General features: G+C 44.7%; 1 protein-coding gene across 1 annotated transcript in view; it reads left to right on the plus strand.

The window, feature by feature from the left end:
- Positions 1 to 21,552, plus strand: part of tmtc2b (transmembrane O-mannosyltransferase targeting cadherins 2b) — a 77,181-nt gene that overhangs the window by 19,083 nt on the left and 36,546 nt on the right. Inside the window, exon 2 of the mRNA XM_076169526.1 lies at positions 13,962 to 14,538. Within this exon, the coding sequence (XP_076025641.1) occupies positions 13,962 to 14,538 (577 nt within the window). The remainder of the gene's footprint in view (positions 1 to 13,961; positions 14,539 to 21,552) is intronic.

The raw sequence follows: 21,552 nt of genomic DNA on the forward strand, positions 1-21,552 counted from the left end.
CTGACATGTGTTGAAGCGCTCCAATGGGTAGATTGCTATAAGCGGCTGTTTGCTCACACCGTTCTTCCTCAGACCTTCCTCAGCATCATCGCTTGCATTAAATCCCATCTGGTGTGAATATCACTCCCTTAAAAATAAGATCATATGTTACTGTATGTTCCACTACCTGCGACTTCCCACACATTTCTCCCTTTATTCATTCTCCTACGTATTTTCACAGCTGCGGCACAATCCCTGGTCAGTGCAGCTGGATAACCGGTGCATCGGAGACAAAGAATGAGTGTTTAGTGAGACCGGTCCTTTTGTTTTTGAAAGGAGCTCATTAAGTAATGATATTTTAGTGAGGGAGGGGGGTGTGGCGGGGTTTGCAACATCCCCACCCCCCTTGTTGTTGCTGCAGCTGACTCTTAATGGAATCTGATTTGAAAGCTTGTGAATAATTCCCGTGGGGTTGCGGTTTGTAGGTCATTGTGCCATTATGGTTTGTTCCTGGTCTGTCTGAAGGAAGATGAGTGTGTGTTGTGTGTCTGCGCCTGTGGGTGGGTGGGTGAGTGGGTGTTGGCGGGGGAGGAGGAGGAGGAGGAGGAGGAGAAGCAAGGGTTCACTCGCATGTCTGATTGACGCATCATAGCTCCTCTTGCCATGCTGTTGTAGGTTGGACACGAGGGAATCCCCTCACCCACCCACCCTGCTTCCTCAGAGTTGTCCTAGAAATGACATCCCCTAGGCAACAAAGGGATTATGGGGGAAGAAAAAGTAGAGTAAGACTTCTCTGAATTTACTGAAGACAAGCGTTTACTACACAGACTGTGGCATTGGCATAATGTACCATCACACCGGCAATGTTTTATATTTGATGCTGTATTTGCTGAGGAAGTAAAGAAAAGCACCGCAGTTCTAATCTCCTTTGTTTTCTTTTGTATAGCATACTTGAGAGGAGTATGTGGATTTGAAATGTACCACCTGCAAAAACAAACGACTCCCCGGTGTATAGAAAACATCCAAAAGCAGCGCACTGGATGATTTTGCGAGATTTATTCATATACAGCATACACGAGAAATGTTGCCGGCGGTGTTGCAAGATGAAACGTATACCTTTTTTTTTTTTTTTTTTCAAAAGAAGGGATTCCTGGCCAGTTATATTCAGTAGCACATTCCACATATGACAGTTTCTTACTTGGACAAATGCTTGGAGAGGAGCTTTCACCTTGGAATGGTACTTTTGGCCAAGTCGCCTCAAACATCTTTGATCTCTTTTTTTTTTCAAAAGTTTATATCAAGATGTCACGGTATCTTTATCTGGCTGTGAGGTGGGAGTGAGGCGATGGTGAGTGAAGGAGACTGAACACGGCTGAAGTAATCGCTCTGCTCTGCCAAACCGAGCGAGAGTGTTTCGTTATTTTCTGGCTCTGCTTGACTTGTTTAAAGGTTCTTGTCTCGATGGTGCGATGCAGCAGATCCCAGGCTAACACAACGAAACACACTGTACACTTATAGGTTGACACACTGGAGTGTCCGCAAAAACACGCAGTAAAAGCATGTTTCTTGCCAGGCATCACATCGTTCATGCTCTTCCTCGGACATCCACAGTGATTTGAAACCTTGACTACACATTATTGGCACATGCAGTATCCTGTGCGATGATTGTTTCCCCTCCGCAAAGTTCCACCCGGCCTGATAATGGAGGATTGTGTGACATTTGTTGCTGTGTAATCTCAAATGAGCAAGCTTTGATTTCTTACCACAGGAAGAACATGTGGGCAGCTGTGTTAATACCTCGCATCCAGCATCGTTTGCAGATGCTGAACCTGGGTGGTCACACCCAGAGCAATGTTTGTTTGCTGTCAACCGTTAACCAAATATTGTCTCCGTCTTTTCCTACTTCTGAGGAATTGACCGTTCACAGCAGGGATATTTAACTGGTTAACCTCAGAATTTTACACACACAGCCACTAGACTGTCATACAGATATTTCCTTTCCAGATGCTCTAATGATGGTCTCATCAGCTCTCACCACCTCTGATTTTTACTGTGTCCGCAATGCGAGCCAGATGGGTGGCTCGGTTCATCCCGATTAGGGGTGAGTAAGGATGCTCCGACTGCGTTTGCGTGGGCGTTTCATTAGGAAAAACAAGCTTGAAATACATGATTTGCTGCCTTGACATTCTAGCTAAGCTGTACATAGGATGTGTCCCGTAAACTCGGGAAAATAGGTCACGGAAGTCTGCCCTCATTATCTCTTCCATAAGGTAGAGCAATAAGCCATGACACTAAATCTGAACGGGGGAAAAATAAGTATGCAGTTTTTGAGCGGCTGTAAATTGTGGATGTCTTAAAACAAATCAGATCTACGTAGTGTGTTTTCTCTGCCTTCTCGCTAAAGCTTGCTCAGTGTTCACTCTGTGAGAAATGATGGCCCTCTCGTGACTTGTTGATCTTGTTACTCACGGTGTGAAGGCACAGTGTGACTGTCTTGTTAATTTTATCACTTAAATGCTACCAAGAGACAAGCATAGATAAAAAAAAAAACAGCTTTTGCAGCAGAATATTTTTTTATCATCGTATTTCACAATGACGAGACTCACTACTCTGTCCAAGAGCAAAGGCTTTCTGTGGTTTTGTGATATTTAACCTTATCTGAGCAGATTTCAAACAAGAGACACAGAGGTGCTGTCAGACGTTTATCTGAGCCCCTAACAAGCTGTGAAGTGCTGTTTGAAGCGTAAATGTTTAGGTCCTATACATGCTCGTGTTGATGGATCTGTAGTGACAGTTTTGAGATATGGCCCGCTGAACATCCAGGACAGGACAGGAGTATCTGGGGAGCAAGTTTTGCTAGCCAGCTGCTCTCTGAACCCTCTTCTCATCTGCTTTTAGCAGCAGATAATACAGCCACAAAGCCTCTTGTGTAAGAGACGTGGTCACAGAGGACAGGACAGGAGGTGACAACAAATGACGTAAGCGCTCTCCCCTCCTTCCTTCCTTTCTCCGCTGATCCTTGTGAACTCGGAAGGCCAGCGGAGCAGAGGGGCTGACCCCAATTCCTTAAGGAAAAGTTTCCAGAAAAAGCCGACGTCTCCTTTCAGCCCCTTTTGTTGGCTGACCTGAAAAATGCACTCCTGCAGACACGGGCTGCATATATGGAGAGGCTAAAGTTGAGGCGCTGAAGCAATTGCCTCCCTAGTTTTTGATCTGATGAAGGACACGGCTCCATCTGCTTCCTGCTCCAGAGGGCTGCGGCGTTTGCAGTCAGATCAGATGAAGACAAATGAATGAAAGGAAGGATGAGTCACAGGCTTATTCTTCTGTTCTGACAAGTGCTTTTACTGAATCTCATAACTGTGGAAATATTGACTTGTTTATTTAATGATTTTGAGGGTGGTTGCATGTCGGGTGTCATTATAAATGGATAAACATAAGCAATAGGCAGTTCATCTGGCAACATTGCCTTCTACAGCGCTGTACTGATTCAGCATCCCCATGTTTACTCTGCAGGATCCCTTTGTTTCCTTGGTCAATAAACAAGCCATCTGTGAACGTAGGACGTAAATACTTGTGGTGCTCCCATCAGGAAGCCATTTGCCATGGAAGAGTGTCTCCCATTCCTTAAACTAGTCATCTACCTCCACGCTCTGTCCTCCTCTATCTCTCTGTCCTCTTGTCTTCCACCAGCACCTGTCAGCGCCATTGTCCTCACGTAAGCTCGTGCAGGCATGTTCCTACGGCCTCTCTCAATGCCTCTCGCGCTCCCTCTCTCCCAAAGGGGGGAAAGCTTTTGTTCTGAGATCTTTTCTTACCAGGGTTTGGGTGATCAGCGAGGGGGCATCCGTCTTCCCATTGAGTGTAGGAGGGGGAGCTGTGTGCTCTCTGGGTGCGATAATGGACCACACATGGTCGTGCTCCAGTGGCTCACTAAGACTGAGGCCTCGGTACGTGGCCACTGGCCCGGCTATGCCTCCTCTCCTCTCCGGGGCTCTTTGTATAGCTTATTCACTCAACCGGCTTGCCAGCCCTCAGCTCTGCCTCACTCTTTGTCCTCCTATCTGGGGACCGGAGCCTCTACGTCCACTCCCTCTGCTTTGTTCACTCCACCTACAATATGCCACCAACAAGTATTCCAGAAATGCAGTGAATGCGCGCCTTTCTGTCCATGTGAATGTGCCTAAGTAAAGACAGAGAAAAGGGGGCATTTCATTTCATGTTGCTCAGGAGGTTTGCGTTGACAATTTGGGCAGTTGATTGAGTTGAGCTGATGATGTGGAGAAATCCGTTGGCGTGCAAGTGCAAATGAAATTCCAGTCATCCTTTACCTTTGGTTGAAGTGAAAAGGAGGCCTGTACTCTACAAGTCTGATCCAAGTACTGCAGTTTTTGAATTTATTGAAAATGTATAGGTATTATTTATATATTTATCTATTTTAAAACTTGGAACACAACGTTTTTCTTGATACCGTGTCCATGCTTGCATTAGACACCTCACAGCACCTCATTCCCATCAGTCACCCGTACTTGCATCTCCCCTTCATTACAGACCATATGAATCCTGCAATATGAGCAAAGAGCTCCGGCCTCTTTGATCAAACCTGCATCTACGGCCATATTTATCATATTTGACTGGGCAAAAAAAAGCATCTCGTCTCCATATTATTATACTAAAAACCTGATATATTTCCATCTGTTTCTGCTTCTACTCCCATGGCTGACCGTTCACCCATAAATCCTTTATACACGTGCAAGGCTTATTAAGTTTCATTTTCCTCTTTGTATCTGTAAGTCTGTGCTTTTTGATATTTTGCACAGATGTTGAGTAGAGTTTTTGTCTTCTTGCTCTTATGATGGCGGCGGTCTCGCAATTTTCGAAACCTTCTGTCAAGTTCTATATTGACAGTGCCACCCCAACACTTAATTGACATGAAGCAGGCAAGATGTTCATGGTGTCAAGCTTATACAACTCCTGATTATGATCCTTCATGATCATGGCCCTGTTGCTCAGTTTGTTCTTTAGCAGAGGCTTGAATGTCCTCTTGGAGAAAAGCGGAGTCACACAACTTCGATCACCGGCGCAAGCCAAATAGAAACAAGAAAACAAGCAGCTATCTGTTTAACAATCAAACCTTCCCTCAGGCAGTATAGATTCCAGTGGAGTGATGCCTGTGGGACTCGATTGCATTGATCGCAGCTCATTTTGTCCCAATTGATTCAATTCAGGTCATCCCACAGTAAGTCCAAGCTCATGATAGTGTCATCAGCATATACCTACAGCTGACATTTGCTTTATGAATTGTGATGCACCGGGATTTACTGTCTTTTTCTTCTTCTACCAGCTCGGTCCACCGTTGTGTTTTTTATGGGGATTGTGTGTGTGCTATAAACAGGAGCTGTATTTGAGTAAAAGTACAAACCTCTGAAAAAGTGATGAGTCACGATTTTAACACGTTCTGTCTGAGCAGCACGCATCTTTGTAAATCAAAAGCCGGCTCAACTAAAGCAGTAGGTTGTGCAGTTTGTGTGACTTGGTGGTTGGAAAATTCGAAATGCGTAAATGAGTTCCTGTATAAAAATGCAAATTGACACCATGTGGAAGACGAACCATTAAACAACACGTAAGAGGCGATTTGGGTTTCTCTTGGACATGTTTATGAGATTACAAGGCTCCTTAGTCTCACGCAATGGGAAACAACACTGGAGATATTTAGGTTGCTCCAGAGGATTACGAGACTTCAGACCATTGAGAAGAGCCATTAGTCTTCCTTTCAGTGGAAATACTATATTTGTTTCTCACCATGTTCAGAGAGTCCCAGTTGTGTGTTTGAACACTACCAAGCGGCAGCGTGCGGTATCGCTGATTCCTTGTCGTCTTTTCTAACATACTGTAAAAGCATCAAGCCCCTGAAGCCTAGTTTGCCAAATCCAATTTACTTAAGAATAAATACCTGATTACCACAGAGCCTTAACCTTATTTCCTCCCTCGGACTTTGTGTGTGTGTGCGCGTGTGTGTGTGTGTGTGTGTGTGTGTGTGTGTGTGTGTGTGTACCAGCTCACATTGGCCCTGACTATCTGAGAGCAAACGAAAGCTAATGGGGCGACAATATCAGATATCGGCTACATTAGCTCTGTCTGTCATGGGTCTGTCGTACTGAGCTTTGAATGAACACTGAACCTCAGACCCTCCGCCCTTCCCCTGGCTGCCTCCACACACTCACATGGCTCACATGGGGCCCTGGGTCTCTCTGTGTGTAGGCTACATGTGCCTTCAATTAAGGCCTTGAACTGGAGCCCAAAGAAGAAAGTTAAAAAGAGTAAGGTTGGGTCGAGACTTGTTGTGATAGCATCTAATGAGATCACACAGAGCTGCATCCTTGAATGCTGCCATTCATTAATGTAATGAATCTTTGAATGCGTGTGTGTGCCCCAAATTACCCAAATATGCTTCCACGCTGTGTTTTAATTGTCGCCTTGAGTGGGGAAAGGTCTGCTTTGAATGTTCATGGTTTTATCACAGGAACTCGGAACAGTATGATCTGAGCAATGAGGGAAAGTAATGATGTTCTTTCTCCCAGCCTTGATCTGCCCGCTTTAGCTTTACTGCTCTCTCAAAGTTGTTCAGGTCTTGATAAATTAGGCAAATTACATTGTTAACAAGGCAGCATTTTCATATTTAGCTGAGCTGTAGAGAGCAACAGGACTAAACACAGCTGGTTTGAATGCTGCAGATATAAGATGGTGCCTGAAGGGGTCAGAGTACTAAAGATGTCTCCTCCTTTCTGCTTCACTGGCTTTCTCAAAGCTTCTTCCTGCACTTAAACCCCTCGTGCAGTAAACATCAGTAAGCAAAGGCCTTTCTGGTGATGTGCCATGATCCAGGCTCAACCTTCAGGGTTACTGTGCCTCGTAAAGCCCTCCACCCCACATGTAAAAATATTTGGGAACAAGGATGGCAAAGTGCTGGCCAGGCAATCCCTCCAGCTATCTGTCTCCTCCCTGCATGGAGGTCTGACTTGCACACTTGTACAGGGGTTTTCCATCCTTCTCTGCTGGTCCCAGCCATCCGGTGTGGGTCTCCCTATCACTGAACCTCTTGATGGGTCAACATCCCCACAGCCCAGACCAGAATGCTTAAACAGCCCCATGGTGGGCCAGGCAGGATGGGTCTTGCACGCAATACAGGCACAAGCCAAGGGAAAGCAGAAGCCTGAGATAACTTCCACTGCCTTGAGGGGAGAGAGCAGCGTTTTCAACATGAGAGGAGGAACAAATCAAACAAATTTATTACTGCGTGACCAAAAAGGTCAGGGCGTGACAAAAGGCCTCCCGTTGTGAGGAGGAGTGCCTTGGAGAGCCTCCCCCCTCCCCCCTCCCCCCCTTCCACTGCAGCATTAGACATGGGTCAGTATGAGGGGAAACACAGAGGTAGAACTAGTTTAGTTAAAAGGAGGACAAAGACCTTTTTCTTGGTCTTTGGTGGAGTGTGACGTTTATTTAACAAAAACAGATTTTCCACTTCAGTATTAGTTGTCGGAAAAAAATAACAGGGAAGCTTGATTTTTAAATTCATTACCACTATGACAATCTGTTTGATCTTTGATAGATGGATTGTATAAAACATGCAAACATAAAACATAATTATAAGGACCAAAAACATTATTACCCGTTATTGGACATTCGAAAGGAGAGGAAATGAGAAATACAAATTGATCGTATCTGTGCAGAGGGAAAGAGATGGAGAGGTGTGTGTGTGGGAGAGAAAGTGAGGTGCCTACATAATATAAGACTGGCCCATAGGCTCCTTGCTTTCTTGCCACAGGCCTGCACATGCTGACAGATTTATTAGATGCAATAATCAGAGTGTATATCACCAGGCTCTGCTCTGCACAGATAGCTCCTGTAATTGGTTCTTGCACCTGGAATCGACTGTAAACATCACATTATATCACACACAAAACCTAAAAATGACATTTATCATTCAGGAGTATTGTTTTGAAAGCACCAGTTTTGAAAAATAGGCTTTTGCAATCTGAAATCTTGCAGCAACCATGGTGGGGAGATATTTTATCATGATCAGGGGAAATGCATAGGTTGTCTTATTAGTTGATTCGACAGTCATGCAGTGAAACGTGGTAACAGGAAAGACTTCCATAAAGCTTTGTCAAACCGGGCTCTGTTCCTAATGCCTCTATTGGACCTGGGATGATGTGGAAGAACACATCCACGGCCCTGGCAACAATGCACCATGGGATGCAATGTGGTCTTGCCAGGATTCCTGTTCAGTGCGTCTGGTTGGCTGGACAGAAGGTTGACCCACTAATCAGTCGGTTTGCTGACTGGCTGGTTAGCGGTAGCCATCAGAATTCAGGTCATCCCCTACTGTGCCCATCCCACCAAACACAAAGGGTCGATCAGTGATGCTAGACAGCAGGCCTTGGTATTCACCGGGCTCAAACACACTGTGGTGCTGGACTGGCTTCTCCTACTCCAGTCTCAGTGTCTTAAGTCCCAGTGTTTGCTTGTCTACTGTGGCATGAAATGGAGTGAGTGTGTATGATTGTGCCAGTAGAGCATTGCAAATAATCCGCCCCGAGGGGAAGACCGAGTCCACTTAGTTGCAGAAAGTGGCAGGATTAGGTGCAATTTAACTGTTGCACTCTGAGAAACAGCAAGCTTGTTTCCCTTTTAATGCACATTATGTGTACTTGACTTTTAAATGGAAAGAAGATGTATGTTATAAGAAATGTAACAGAAACAATCCTGGAACCGCTGTAGGAAATGAATCCCTAATTGTCCATCCGTTTGGTTGTTTGGTGGTGTCGGTGGTATTTTTCTTATTCACATGGATAATTGGCAAAGGTTAGACAAAGTGATCAGTGTATTTAAGAAGGATCTGCTAAAACAATTCAGCCTCTGACAAGTAATGAGCAAATGTCAGGTTTGGATTTCAGAGAAACCAAGCAAAGGCTTTTTCTAGGCTCCCCACTTTCCACCAGCATTAATTATACAGGAAACTCCAATTGTAAAAGAGGCAGAGATGCACATTTATCCTCAAGAAGAATTGGTTGAAGCTGGTTTTGGGGGGAAATCAATGCTCCCACAGCACACCTGAGAGTCTACAGACGGGGTTATTTAGAGGGCAGCATCTGTCATCCTATAGCGTGAGGGTTTTCTCTCGTGCTTATGTAACAACAGAGTGGCAAATTAAGGGCTTTTGTCTCGTAGAAAGGAATGTTTCTAAAATGTCGCCAGGGCTGTTTTCCTTTTATTAATGGCTTTTATTATAGGCTTACTAATCACATATGTCAGACAGAAGAAAGCAGCCATTCATCCCTGACAATAGGGATTTTACAGCCGCCTCCACTCTGGCGTGTTTGCTACAGGGAGCTACACCACAACAACCTGCTCTGTTTATCCTCACTCGCCTCGCTGAAGACACAACACCCTCCTCCTCCATTCACAGAACTGTCCTCCCTGTTCAGTCTCAGCTCTCTCAGCACAACTTCTCTATTGGGATTATTCATTTCAATCTCACTTAAAAACGGAGATTTCACAGCGTAAGCCATCGCTGCTTGTTTACAAAGTTCTCCAGAAACGCCCCTTTTTTCTCTTTTGGCAACTTCTGTGCCTTCACCTTAAAGCATTTCATCTTCATCATCTTGCGCATTAATAACTGATGAATCCAAATGAGCTTTTGAGACTTAGATTGCTTTGTAACGCCACATATTGCATTAGTCACAGTAGCCTAGGGCCTCTAGATCGGTCAATGTCTTTCCATTTCATGAAAGACCTGACAGGCTCTCTACATATTATTGTTCACAATTGACTTTCAACTTAATTTGTATTGATTAGTTTGATCCTGGAAGAATTCTGTTAACTATACAATACTATTTGCAAAAGAAAGCTAAACACAAAGAGACCATGTTTCCTGTATTAGGTACCACGAGTGGTATGGAGGTATGCCATTAATGACCTGCTAGCAGTCCCATGGGAAGAAACATTAGACAAAAGAGCTTGCCGGAAACATTGAGTGGGTTACCCCGGTGTCTCTGTGGGCAGTCTAAAAATACCACTGTGCTTCATTCAGATACTGAAGCTGGGTGATGACATATACTTGGCAGGCCTTCGATCACTTTCCCCCCAAACTCCAACCAGTCTTGATTTTCACTTCTCATTTTGTCATAAATGGAAATCTTTATACGTCTTAACTTTCTCTTTATGGCCAAACTGTGCGTGAGCCGGACGAATGGTCTCTTTCGTCTCCCATGACAGAATCAGTGTGAATACTACAGATCGGTCTCTTTTTGTGCTTTTTTTATATGTGATTGTTTAACTTTGACCCAAGTGATCTGAGTTTGTAGGAACTTGAGGAAGGATTTGTCTTCTCAGCATGATGTGTTGCTTTTAGAATTGATTGACATTTTGATATTTGCTTTTGCTTTTCTTATGTGTCCTTTTATTTTTTTATTTTTGTGTCCTACAGGCTTCAATAGATTGCTTCTTTTTTTATTTATTATTCCTATTTTTGGCTCTCCAGCTCAGTTTGACCTGCTGCTTCATCTTGTATTCATTGACTACGTGTTAGGGGTAAAACCCAGATGATACATCCCTGGTTTTCAATCGTCTTTCTCATATCCAATCTCATCTTCTGTGTTTGACCGCTGCCTACTTTCTGCCCTGAGAAGCCAATCAATCTCCAATTTCAGATAGCCTCTTCATGTGGGATCCAATACTCGCCGGTCCAGGCTATTTTTCCCTAACCCCCGCACATGCATTGACATTATAAGTGATGCTGTTCCAGGGGGGAAAGAGGTTTGCTCTCACATGATTATTTCCCAAGGGAAGTGTAGTTAAGGAGATAAGGAGATAGCTGGAGCATTTTTCATTGCATCGCCTTTTAACTTCCTAAAGAGGGTTTGGGTTCAGCCACATAGGAAATTTATTTTATTCTGGTTTTATAATTGCATGGTTTTGTGGATTAGCTGGGCATAAGCATTTTTCTTATGTTAGAAGCGCATTTATGCAAATACAGAATTACATAAGCAAGTTAGAGCAAGGTTGTTGTCTCCCTTTGGTTCCGTATGGACGCACATTCAGTGGACTGTCCAGGCTTCTGGCTACTAATAGAGAAACAAATGACTTGATCCTGAACAAGGAATAATTTACACACTTTTGAGAGTTTTTGACAGACTGGGAACAGCATCGGTCTGTGACAGAATGGCTCTCAGCTCCCTGTCTCTCCCCTCTGAAGCGGCTTTTGGAGAGAAAGTGATCCTCTGTGTGTGGGTTTGGAAGATGTGAGCCGAGTTAGAGTTAGTCATGCTATTGATATTAACACCAGACACCACGCTGCCTTTGTTTTCCCTCTTTAGGACGATCGCACGCCTTTGTTTCAGTGAAGTCAGTGTAGTAGTCAAATGTAATTAACACTGAGTTCAATGCAATAATTCCAATTTATGATAATGTGTGCAAAGCATTAGAAGGCTTTCATAGACGTCCTTCTTGCATTAGATTTCTTTTTTTCTTAATTTAGCCTGTATTTCTCAAACCCTGTTCCCATCCACTGAGATAAGGAAATATTTTATGACACATTAAACCACAAATTATGGAGGAAGATTGAGATGCAGACAGAGTTTGGATGGGATTCAACCTGGCAGGAAGGAGATGATAGAGGAACAGAGATGGGGAGGTAGTGGAGTTTTTTGGGGGCTTTTCTTGTTAGTGGACACATGATCCCAGCGTTCCTCTGGGAGCCGGCATACAGGCGTGCGGTCGGGGGGGAGGAATGCGCTCCCGGCTGGAAAAGGGTTTCACTGCAGAGTGGTGGCTCCCCACTGCCAGCTCCGCAGAAAGATGGGGCCTGGCCAGCTACAGAAACTCAATCTTCCTCTCCAGCTGGCCCCTTCGCTGGCTGTGGTGCAGGGCTTGTCGATCGAGACCTGCTGGTCTGGTTGTGGATTGATGAAATTCCATGGATTGGGAAAACTGATCATTAATATTCAGGCTATCATTCCAATGTTTCAATTCAACTGCTCTTCCACTCGACAGTTTTAGTTTGCCAGTGGTTTTTTAGATATTTTCTGACTAATGATTTATAGAAAAGACACAATCTGAGGTGAATCTCTTACACAATGACTTGGAAGAAAACTAGAACTGGCTGACACTTACATTAATCTATGTTTTGCTGCCAGACATATCTGCTGTGGTTTTTGAGGCAGCATATAGCGGCCTCACTGGCTCCACTATAATGTGCAACAAAAAAAGGAAGAAAAAAAAAAGAAAAAGAGCACACTTGTCTCCAAAATGGCTTTGAGATGTAATTGAACCGTAATGCCTCTTATATGAGCATCTTGCGGCAAAATGAAGATCTCGCTTGACAAATGGGCCAGAGAAAATAAACTGGCATATCTAAGTAATGAAGTGAAGAGTTGGGCTCCCTGGTCTAAGCCTGCTGCCGGGAGATTGGAGCCCCCGACTATAGAGGCTGGAGAAACCTGAGCATCTGTGCGCTGACAACCAAAGGCATTTCTATTATATCCTAGCTGATTATTTCTATGCCGCCTTCAACGTCTTGAGGCCAGGTGGTATTTATTTCCTTCGGATTCATCATAAGAACTAAGGGCTATTTCTACTCGCCCGTGTCAGAGCTGCTTCATTTTGCGATTTGATGAATGCTGCAGTCTCCGTTGCACTGCACCAAACTCCCCACATTGCATTCAGACCACTCCACTTAAGAGCCTCACAACAGCTACTGCCCTTTATCACCCAGCTGACTGTTATTGGTTCATTCACTTTTTCAGCAATTCCTCACATTTAGCGCATAATAATTCAGCGATAAAATGTGTTCCTTTCCTTTCCGCACCCATTTCTCTTAAGCTAATTGAGTGTGTTAATTGAGAGCACCATGAGAACAGATTGCAACCTGGAACAGTTTGCTTATTATCATGTGTCATGTCTCATCTATCACAGTTTTAATTACAACACTTCTGTCGTGCCTTTGCCAACCGACTCCTCTCTAAGGAGATTTGTTCTGTTGCCTTCTAATCATCAGCGCCTTCACCTCCCAGCAAAAGGAGAAGAGGCCCATCGCTGTGTCAGGGACCTCATTAGATGCCAAAATTACAGAGGGAAAAAAAAAACATTTAGGGACTCCTGTAGGGAGAAGCATCCCCTTTCTTTCCCGACTCTGGACCCCTGCTGGCTGTCCGCTTACCCTCTGACACACACAGCTTGTGGCTGATGGAGCCTCGCAACTCTCGGTCATGCAGGCTCTTCCCTGTCATAATGGTCTCTTACTCGATGGCCATGCCTGCAGAGAGAGGCTGGAAACACAACATCTGGTTTCAACCTTTGATTAAAATCGGCCTTATACATTTGCATATCTCTCTGTGTTGCACTGGCACCGTCTGGAAAATGCTTCCAAACACAGATTGCCACAATAGGTCACTTTCTCTCCATTCTACAGTGTTGCCAACATGGCGTTCCCCTGCTGTGTGCCCATATTTGTTTGCGGTTAAGGGTGTGGAACTCTTGCTTAATCCCCATCTCCCCGGCAGTAAGAGCTGTGGCTGTGGTGGCAAAGCCGCCTCGGGCTCCTGAGCTCACCCTCTGATTTTCTGTTTGTAAATGCCACATGACCACACTCCTGGGGAAAGCTGTAAGCAAATGCAAGTTTCATTTCATAGCAACCTATATTTTCTGCTTATTCTGCACTGGTAAAGAATAGCTGTGAGTCTTCCTCAGAGGATCTGCATTGCAATTGCCAGCAGAAATATACTGTAAATGCTGTTTGTATAGCTTGTACTTATATGGAATATGACAGGGTGGTAAAGCGGTCAGGTCGTGACGCAGTATGAAATCGAGTTGTCAAAAATGTCAACATTCAAGACTCATTGTAATCTGATCGGACCATGGGTCGCATATGAAGCATGTATTTTGTACCGTCCCATTCTGATCTTCTCTTTTTCTCCTTACAGCCGTGCAATCAAGACCAATCAGGACCTGCTCCCAGAGACTCCCTGGATCAACATCTTCTACGATGACTTCTGGGGCACCTTGCTCACACACAGTGGCAGCCATAAGTCCTACCGGCCTCTGTGCACCCTCTCCTTCCGCCTCAACCATGCTGTGGGTGGGCTGGAGCCCTGGGGATACCACCTGGTTAATGTGGCCTTCCATGGCGCAGTGACAAGCTTGTTTACCTCCCTGGCTCGCCTGCTGCTGGGAGGCGGCCTGTGGAGCCTGATCGCCGGCCTGCTGTTTGCCTCTCACCCCATACACACCGAGGCCGTAGCGGGCGTCGTGGGCCGAGCCGATGAAGGCGCCGCCCTGTTCTTCTTGCTCTCCTTGCTGTGTTACATACGTCACTGCACGCTGCGGGGCCACGCCGGGACCTGGCACCTCGTGGCATGGTTCCTGGGCAGTCTGGGCTGCGCCGCCTGCAGCATGCTGTGGAAAGAGCTGGGAGTGACGGTGCTGGCTGTGTCGGCGCTGTATGATGTCTGCGTTTTCCACAAGCTGAAATTGCGACAGGTCGTCACGCTCCTCTACAAGGTAAACAGTTTGTTCACACCCTGCGGTGCTGCTTTTTCACACGTATCACATTTCCTGCACCCTCTCCCTCGCTGTCACGTCTCTTGCAAACAGCAATGCAGAGTTCATATACATATGCTTGTTGGTGTGGCGACCATGTGTGCACTGATCTCTTTTCTGTGCATAACAATGTAATTAAAAATATTTCCGTTGTATGCACAGCTGTGACATTCAAGTTGTTCTCAAATGAAAAATGAAAATACAACTGTTAGGAAAGGGAAATTCTGTACATGTGTGCATCTGGCGCAGAATGTTTTAGAGCTAAACAAACAGAAATATACCTCCCTGTGGGCTCAGATGCACAGTCGCACTGAACTGCTGCCACTGATTCATTTAATATTTGCAGCTTTCTCCATCCCCTCTAAATAAAGGAGTAGCAAAGCACTGAGCACAACAAAGAGCAGGTTGAGAGCTGAGAGAGCAGCAGAGTCAGAGAGGGTGATGTTAAATTGAAGGCTGGCTGGCTCAAGATGACCACAATCTCACCCCACCTTTTTACTGCTCAGCAGTGTTGAAATGAAGAGGGAGGGCCCTTCTGCTTTCTTCTTCGCCCTCTCCTCCGATGATTTAAGCCTTATCTGACTCTTGGTGTCCTCTGGAGAGCGACCCATCCATTCCCGCAGGCAGACGGGCTTTCCAACATGTCAAGCCTGGCTAGACTAAAGAGGAAATGGGGCCAAAAGGGCAGAAGGAGATGATACCTCATGGCTGACAGTTGTTCAACTTTTTGATTGAAAATCCACATACCCTGCTGATCCAACTGTCTTTGGAAAAAATCCGAGTGGCAGACCGTATAGATTCCTTTTATGTTTTGCCATCGTGGTTAACTAACTTGGCAAGCGTCTCCCGAGGCAGATGTGCTCCGCTTACAGCATGGCACATCCAGTTTAGCTTTAGAATTCCGCCGCTCCGTGTTGATAAGGATGTATGCGCATAAACACAACCTGTGTATATAAAAGGGAAAAAGTTTTATAGTAGGTTTTCAATTCTAACAGGCAAGTGCTACTAAAAAGCCGTCTGCTTGACCTTGCCAACACGCTATCAAGCAAGTCTGCATGTATCGCACCTATTCATGTTGTCATGGTATCACAAAGGAGTGCAAGGAAGGAAAAAGGAGTGTTTTCGCTAAAATTCTATAAAGAGAAATCCCATTTAGTTCGGGCACAGGGGCAATGTGGTGTCACAGCTCGCTTCATAATGGGTTACTTTATGTCGAAAAGACAAATAAGGAACTGTGTGGGCTGTCAGGCAGTTATGGAAATACTCTGGAAAACCAAAAAAGTGAATGTCTGACTGTTTTTCATTCTGTTGAAAGCAAAGAAATGTAGTGAAATGGCACGTTTGCAGAAAAGGATACTGCCAGATTTGGGCTTGATATTCCTAACATTAAACTTGAGGTGACAGTTGCCATTATCATAGCATGCCATTAAGCACCGCCACTGACAGCATGGAGAAAGGGAGCACAGACAGATCACTGTTATCATCACTTCAGTCACGTTAGGTTGGCAGGCTCCCTTCCTCCACGGCTTGTTTGTGCTCTGTGATCATAGTCCCGATTCAGAAAGTACAGTTCTGATGTGACCCGATCTGTTATCCTCTTTGTCCTCATAAAAAGGACCTAAGGGACCGTCGCACTCTGCAAACAGACTGCAGCGTGTGCATTCTGCCTCTCTCTCCCCTTCTCACTCTCGCTCTCTGTCGCTCTCTCGCTCTCTCTGGAGTGAGGCAGTCACTTTGACAGATGATAAGCTGAGGGAGTTTCTCCTCAGGGTAGGTTGGCGTGAGCCGTTAAACGCCCACGTGAGCATTAAATTGTGCACAGAGCTGAAAAAGGAATGCAGTGCAAATGCAGATCGGTCAGGTTCTGGAAGCTTTCCCCCGCCGAAGCGCACACACATAGGGAGCCGCATTGTAGCATTAATGTTCCGTGATAAGAGGGAAACAAGGCACAAAGGCATGAAAAAGGACCTGTCACTGTGTCCCTGCTTTTTTTCCCCCTTGTTTGAGCACATAAAGCTCATTCTTCAGACTGACTAAAGAGCCTTGCATCTCCTCTGACTGACAGGTCACAATGGACCAGCACAGTGTTTTATCATTGCGCTCTGCACTCCAAGTCATTTGACTTTTAACATTTGAAACGGACCTGCTTATCTGATTGTGGCTCTCAGTCAATTACATTAGAGTTTTATATCTACTGCAAATCTCCCATTGTGTCATTACGGCTTCTGTGTGCGGTCTGAAGGTTGTAGGCAGTTACAACTGGGAGCTTCACAGTAATTTCATGTTGGCCTGCAGTTCATAACTCACTTCAACTGGCCTGTAGCTGCACTCTCTCTGCATACAAATGACCAAGAAAAGTGTCCTGCATGTATAGATGCTGGTTATCGATGCTTGTAGAAGAGAAAGACATTTTGAATAGATAATGTATGTATTGCAGCGGTCTGGACTGTCTCATTTCAAACTTAACACACGCAAGCTTATACAGGTATGTGTCAGGCATCAGTGCCACATGCTTGTCTGCTGGTGTTGCCAGTATTGAAGCTTATCGGCCTGATAAACGACATCCAACCGCCCACTCCAGCCTCTGCAGTGGTTCTTGGCTACTGTGGGGGTGAGATGGTCTGCAGGCTTTCACAGCATGCGGTGTGCTGCTGCCATAGAACCGCCACAGGCCCTGTCTGTCACTGTACCAAATATAGACCAAAATATAGAGTTCATAGTATCTGGATGATTAAATTAAAACCTGATATCACCCAGTCAGTGTTGTTGATATGATGGATGTGATGTCACTTGTATTGTTTCCATTATAATTGATCGGCGCTACGCTGCGTAGGTTTATGAAGCCCTTAAACTAATAAACTGATTCTAATCTGACATTTTTATTGGATTTTGTGCCTGAGTTCATACATTTGTTATTATTATGTTGTATCTTATTATTACTGTTATCATGGAGTCATTTCCTTAACTGCTAAAAATGTAATTCCAGAGGGAGCAAAGAAACACACATTGTAAATATATACGTAATATCAAAAACAATGTATTGGCTGCTGATGAAAGGAAATGGGAGTGTGAGACGTGGCGTTCAGAGGAAGATGCTAACGGAAGATTAACGACGGTCAGATAATTTCATTTGGTCCATTAAAGTCTGAGAGAGAGTTCAATATATGTTTTTATGGTATTGCTGCAGGATTGCCTCTGCCGTATAAAGATCTGGAGCTTGCCCTATTTGTAATTTATGTTAGTACGGTTGACATGGTGATATTCTTTGTTCCATCTCAGTTCACTTCGTTTGACAATTTAAACTTTTTATTCTTGGTGTTAGGAGAAGATTCTGGTCTATGGTAACAAACATTCTTCCTTTTCCACTATAGTAGCCGATAGCTTTAGACCCACACTTCTAATTTCTTATCCTCAAAAGCAGGGGGAAGAAAACCTTTTGTTAAATTGTTTACTTAAACTGACCTTTTATATTGTGGACCTATAATTGTCTTTGTGCTTGATTACACCGTTTTACAACCCAAGGACTGAGCTGCACCTTGGCAATCAGTTTATAGCATTTAAACTTAGCATACTTAGCAATCACGAGTCTGCATGGTGTGACCACTACAGTATTTATGTGGAAAGAAAGTGTTGGCTGAAGGCAGATTCCTGCATGGCACTACATAATGGGCTGATTTTCAATAAAAGATACTGAAATTAAATACAAATAGATCCCCCTAATTTGCTACAGGAATGTTTATTCCTCTGCATAGCGCATAGCTGTCCTGAGGTGCTGTTTCTTAAATGCCAGGTTGCAAAAGGGAAAAAGGCTCTGTAGTTTGACGTAAACATCTTAGACTTTCGCTTTCTTTTGATCTATCTTTCACTGTTGGTGGAGCAGCTGACGAGCCCAAAATCCCACAGGGCACTCAGACCCCCGGCTTGACCATGAAAAGAGAACACAATAAGGAAATATGATGCTTTTGAAAGTGTGAAGTGCTTGAACAGGTGATGTCATGTCAGCTGAGTGTGATGGTTAGCTCATCCTCCACAACGTCAGCCTCACACATCCACCGGGGACCTCTGTGTAGGAAACACACAAAGATTTTCTGTATCTCAAGGGAAACTCAAGATGGCCTTTTTGTGAACGCTTTTGTTCCGTGCCCAACATCAAACAGCACAGGCAACTGGAAAATGAGTTCCAAATATGGGACGAGGCCCAGCTGCCCCTCGGCGAATGTCAAGCTCACACGATTTATCTTTTCACACCATCCACTTCCTCTTCACACTTCTGCTATTAGTGGAAGGTCACTGCTGGCTGTGTGTGTAATAGGTCTGGCTGGTGACAGTGAGTTGACAGTGTTTACCTGTGCAGAGGGCTCCAGGTGTTGTGGAGTTGGTGAGACCAGCGAGTCGTGACCTCATGTCGGAGATGGAGGGGGGTTGGAAAAGGGCAGGCATCAGATGGGGAAGGTCCTCTGTTTCGTGTGTGTGACCATGATCTATAGCTACACACACTACATAGAAAATATGACGTATATACATACCCTTCCTATGTATTATATGAGGTAAAACGAAACACAGCTCACCCCATACATTCTTACCTGGGGCTCCACAGATGCTTCTCCATGCTCTAATGGATCCTGTCACAGTGTGATGGATGGGGTCTGGTGGGCTCAGCTAGTGCCCCCTGCCCTCACCCACCTGCCTCACACATGGGTGTACACACCACTGCCTCTTGTCTGAATGGGGGAGATGGACAGTCTGGTGTGCATGATGGAATCACATTTACAGAAATCAAGCGAAGCAAAGCTCAATAATAGTGCAGAGACATCCAGCATGTAGCAGAATGAACAGGTTCCCCTAAATGCATTTCCTTTGCAGGGGCAACGTGCCAAGTACAACCCAAGTGAAGGAAGGAGATTTGAGCGAGGTTTGTTTCATCCTTTCCATTCATCAGGCATAAGCAAAGCTGACAGGCACGATACCAGGCTGCCAACACTGTGACCCTGACGTTGTCCTCTGCATGAAAGAGATGAAAAGACGGAGAAAGATATAAAATGCCTGAAACTGCCTCATCTTGGTACGGAACAGAAAAGTACAGCGTGTAGCTAGAATTCTTCATTTCCCATCCCCTTTTCTATTGCTTCTCGGGGAAGATGGATGCATAGGTCAGTCTTTTTATAGCTGCCGTGACTAGAATCGATGGTGGCATGTTATGTAAGACAGTCAGTCCTGGAAGGGAAGGTCCCACAATACCAGTGTCATGCATTCATGGGCTTGTCTCAAACAAAACAAAAAAATGGGGTTTGCTTGTTTGTTTCCACATTACTTCTCACAGAGTTTGCATATGGCAGCTTTTTGTTTTTCTGGACAGTTTGCCCGTTTTCTTCCAGCAATTTCTAAGGCCAATTGAGATTTCAGATTCAGAACATTGCAAACCATCATTTTGAACATCAGCGAAAGTGAAATATGGTTTTGGCCTTTATTTCAATCGCTGCCTACGGATTCTTTTCATGGTTACTTTTGATGTCGACAAATGAAGTGGCATGAAAAATCTGTCAGCCAGATCTGCATCACTGCTTCACTTAATTTCCAGTTGCAGTAATGACACAAGAATTCTACAAAGGGCTGGTTTAAGACTTTGTTCGGCCTGACGTGGACCCTGCGTGTCCCAATGATTTGCCGTTTTCCACGTCCTTAGCCTTCTTGTTTTCTATTCTACTTAGGATAGGTTGCCGTGTTTTTTCACCGTTAACTGAGCTGAACAAAACGATGAAGTTGAAAAATGAATGAATGAAAAATCGCCCAAAGCCATTTGTAGAGTAAATAGGGCTATTAAGAATCCTAATCAAAACAAAGCATCTCCTCCAACTATCCTCTAAATACTGCTGCCAAAACCGTTCTGCTGGAGAGGAGAAATAAAATCATTCATATGCAAGTTGGCCAAAATACCACTTCAAACTAACAAAGGAGAGGGGAACAAATGAAGGCCTATCAGCACCTCCTTTCTGCTGCATCATCTCACAACATCCTGGACAATACACAAAGACCATTGAAGGGAGTGTGGTCCGATGTATTAACAGGAGAGTTTAGTGGTGCGCTTTAGTTCAAGGTCCTGGAAGAAATTGCCTCTGTGCGTGCTGCAAGGAAGGACTGCTGCATATTTCAAGCGAAGACCCATATTACCTTGGACAGCTGACAGCACGGAGGGAGGGACACAAGAGGAACAGTGTGGGGGGAGGGGGGGAGCGTGGGAGAGACGACGCAAAGGAGTGATGGAGAGGAATGAAAGAAAGGGGAGATGCATTAAAGGATGGGGCAGCCAAGGGACAAGATGGATGGAGGAAGATAGAGCATTTTCAGGAGGAGTTCTGTCTATTTTAGGACACACAAACTAGGACTAGATCCATCTAACAGGATGATGTTAGTCTGTCCAAACACTGGGTTTTCCCTCGTCCTGTGGTCCTATAGTAGAATGAAATGGAATTTATATTAAACATTTTCTGCGTAGTAGAGTGTGACCGAGACGGAGAGAATGGGATGAGATGTGACAAAGGTCCTGGGTTGCCACGTTTCCATGATTTTAGACCACTGGACCAGCAAAACACAGGAAACCATGTACAGGGAAATTCCCCTCCGCTGTTTTTTTCCACTGTGTCTAATTTAGCCTTTTGAGCGTTATCTTTCAAGAGATGCTTTTCTCCAGGGAGAGGAGGATGTTGAGTCCCTCGTGTCGTGTGGGATCAGATCGTGATTGGATCTTGGGCGGATACAGGCTGAATCATATCAAGATACGATCTGGATCTGGAGTTTGCGAATGCTTTCTATCCCAGTGCCTATTCAGTTGGACTATGAATTTGCGGTGAAGAATATGTCTCATGTGTTGGTGATCAATAAATCTGATATGTAAGCCCACTCAGTTGATAATTCAATATATTTAAATCTATTACCTCTGACTAAAGCATGATATGACATTTAACTTTTACACCAGAG

This window comes from Genypterus blacodes, unplaced genomic scaffold (genome assembly GCF_046128005.1).
Source record: "Genypterus blacodes isolate CSIRO-AG114 ecotype Tasmania unplaced genomic scaffold, CSIRO-AGI_Gbla_v1 ptg000015l_1, whole genome shotgun sequence".
Taxonomy (NCBI): Eukaryota; Metazoa; Chordata; class Actinopteri; order Ophidiiformes; family Ophidiidae; genus Genypterus; species Genypterus blacodes.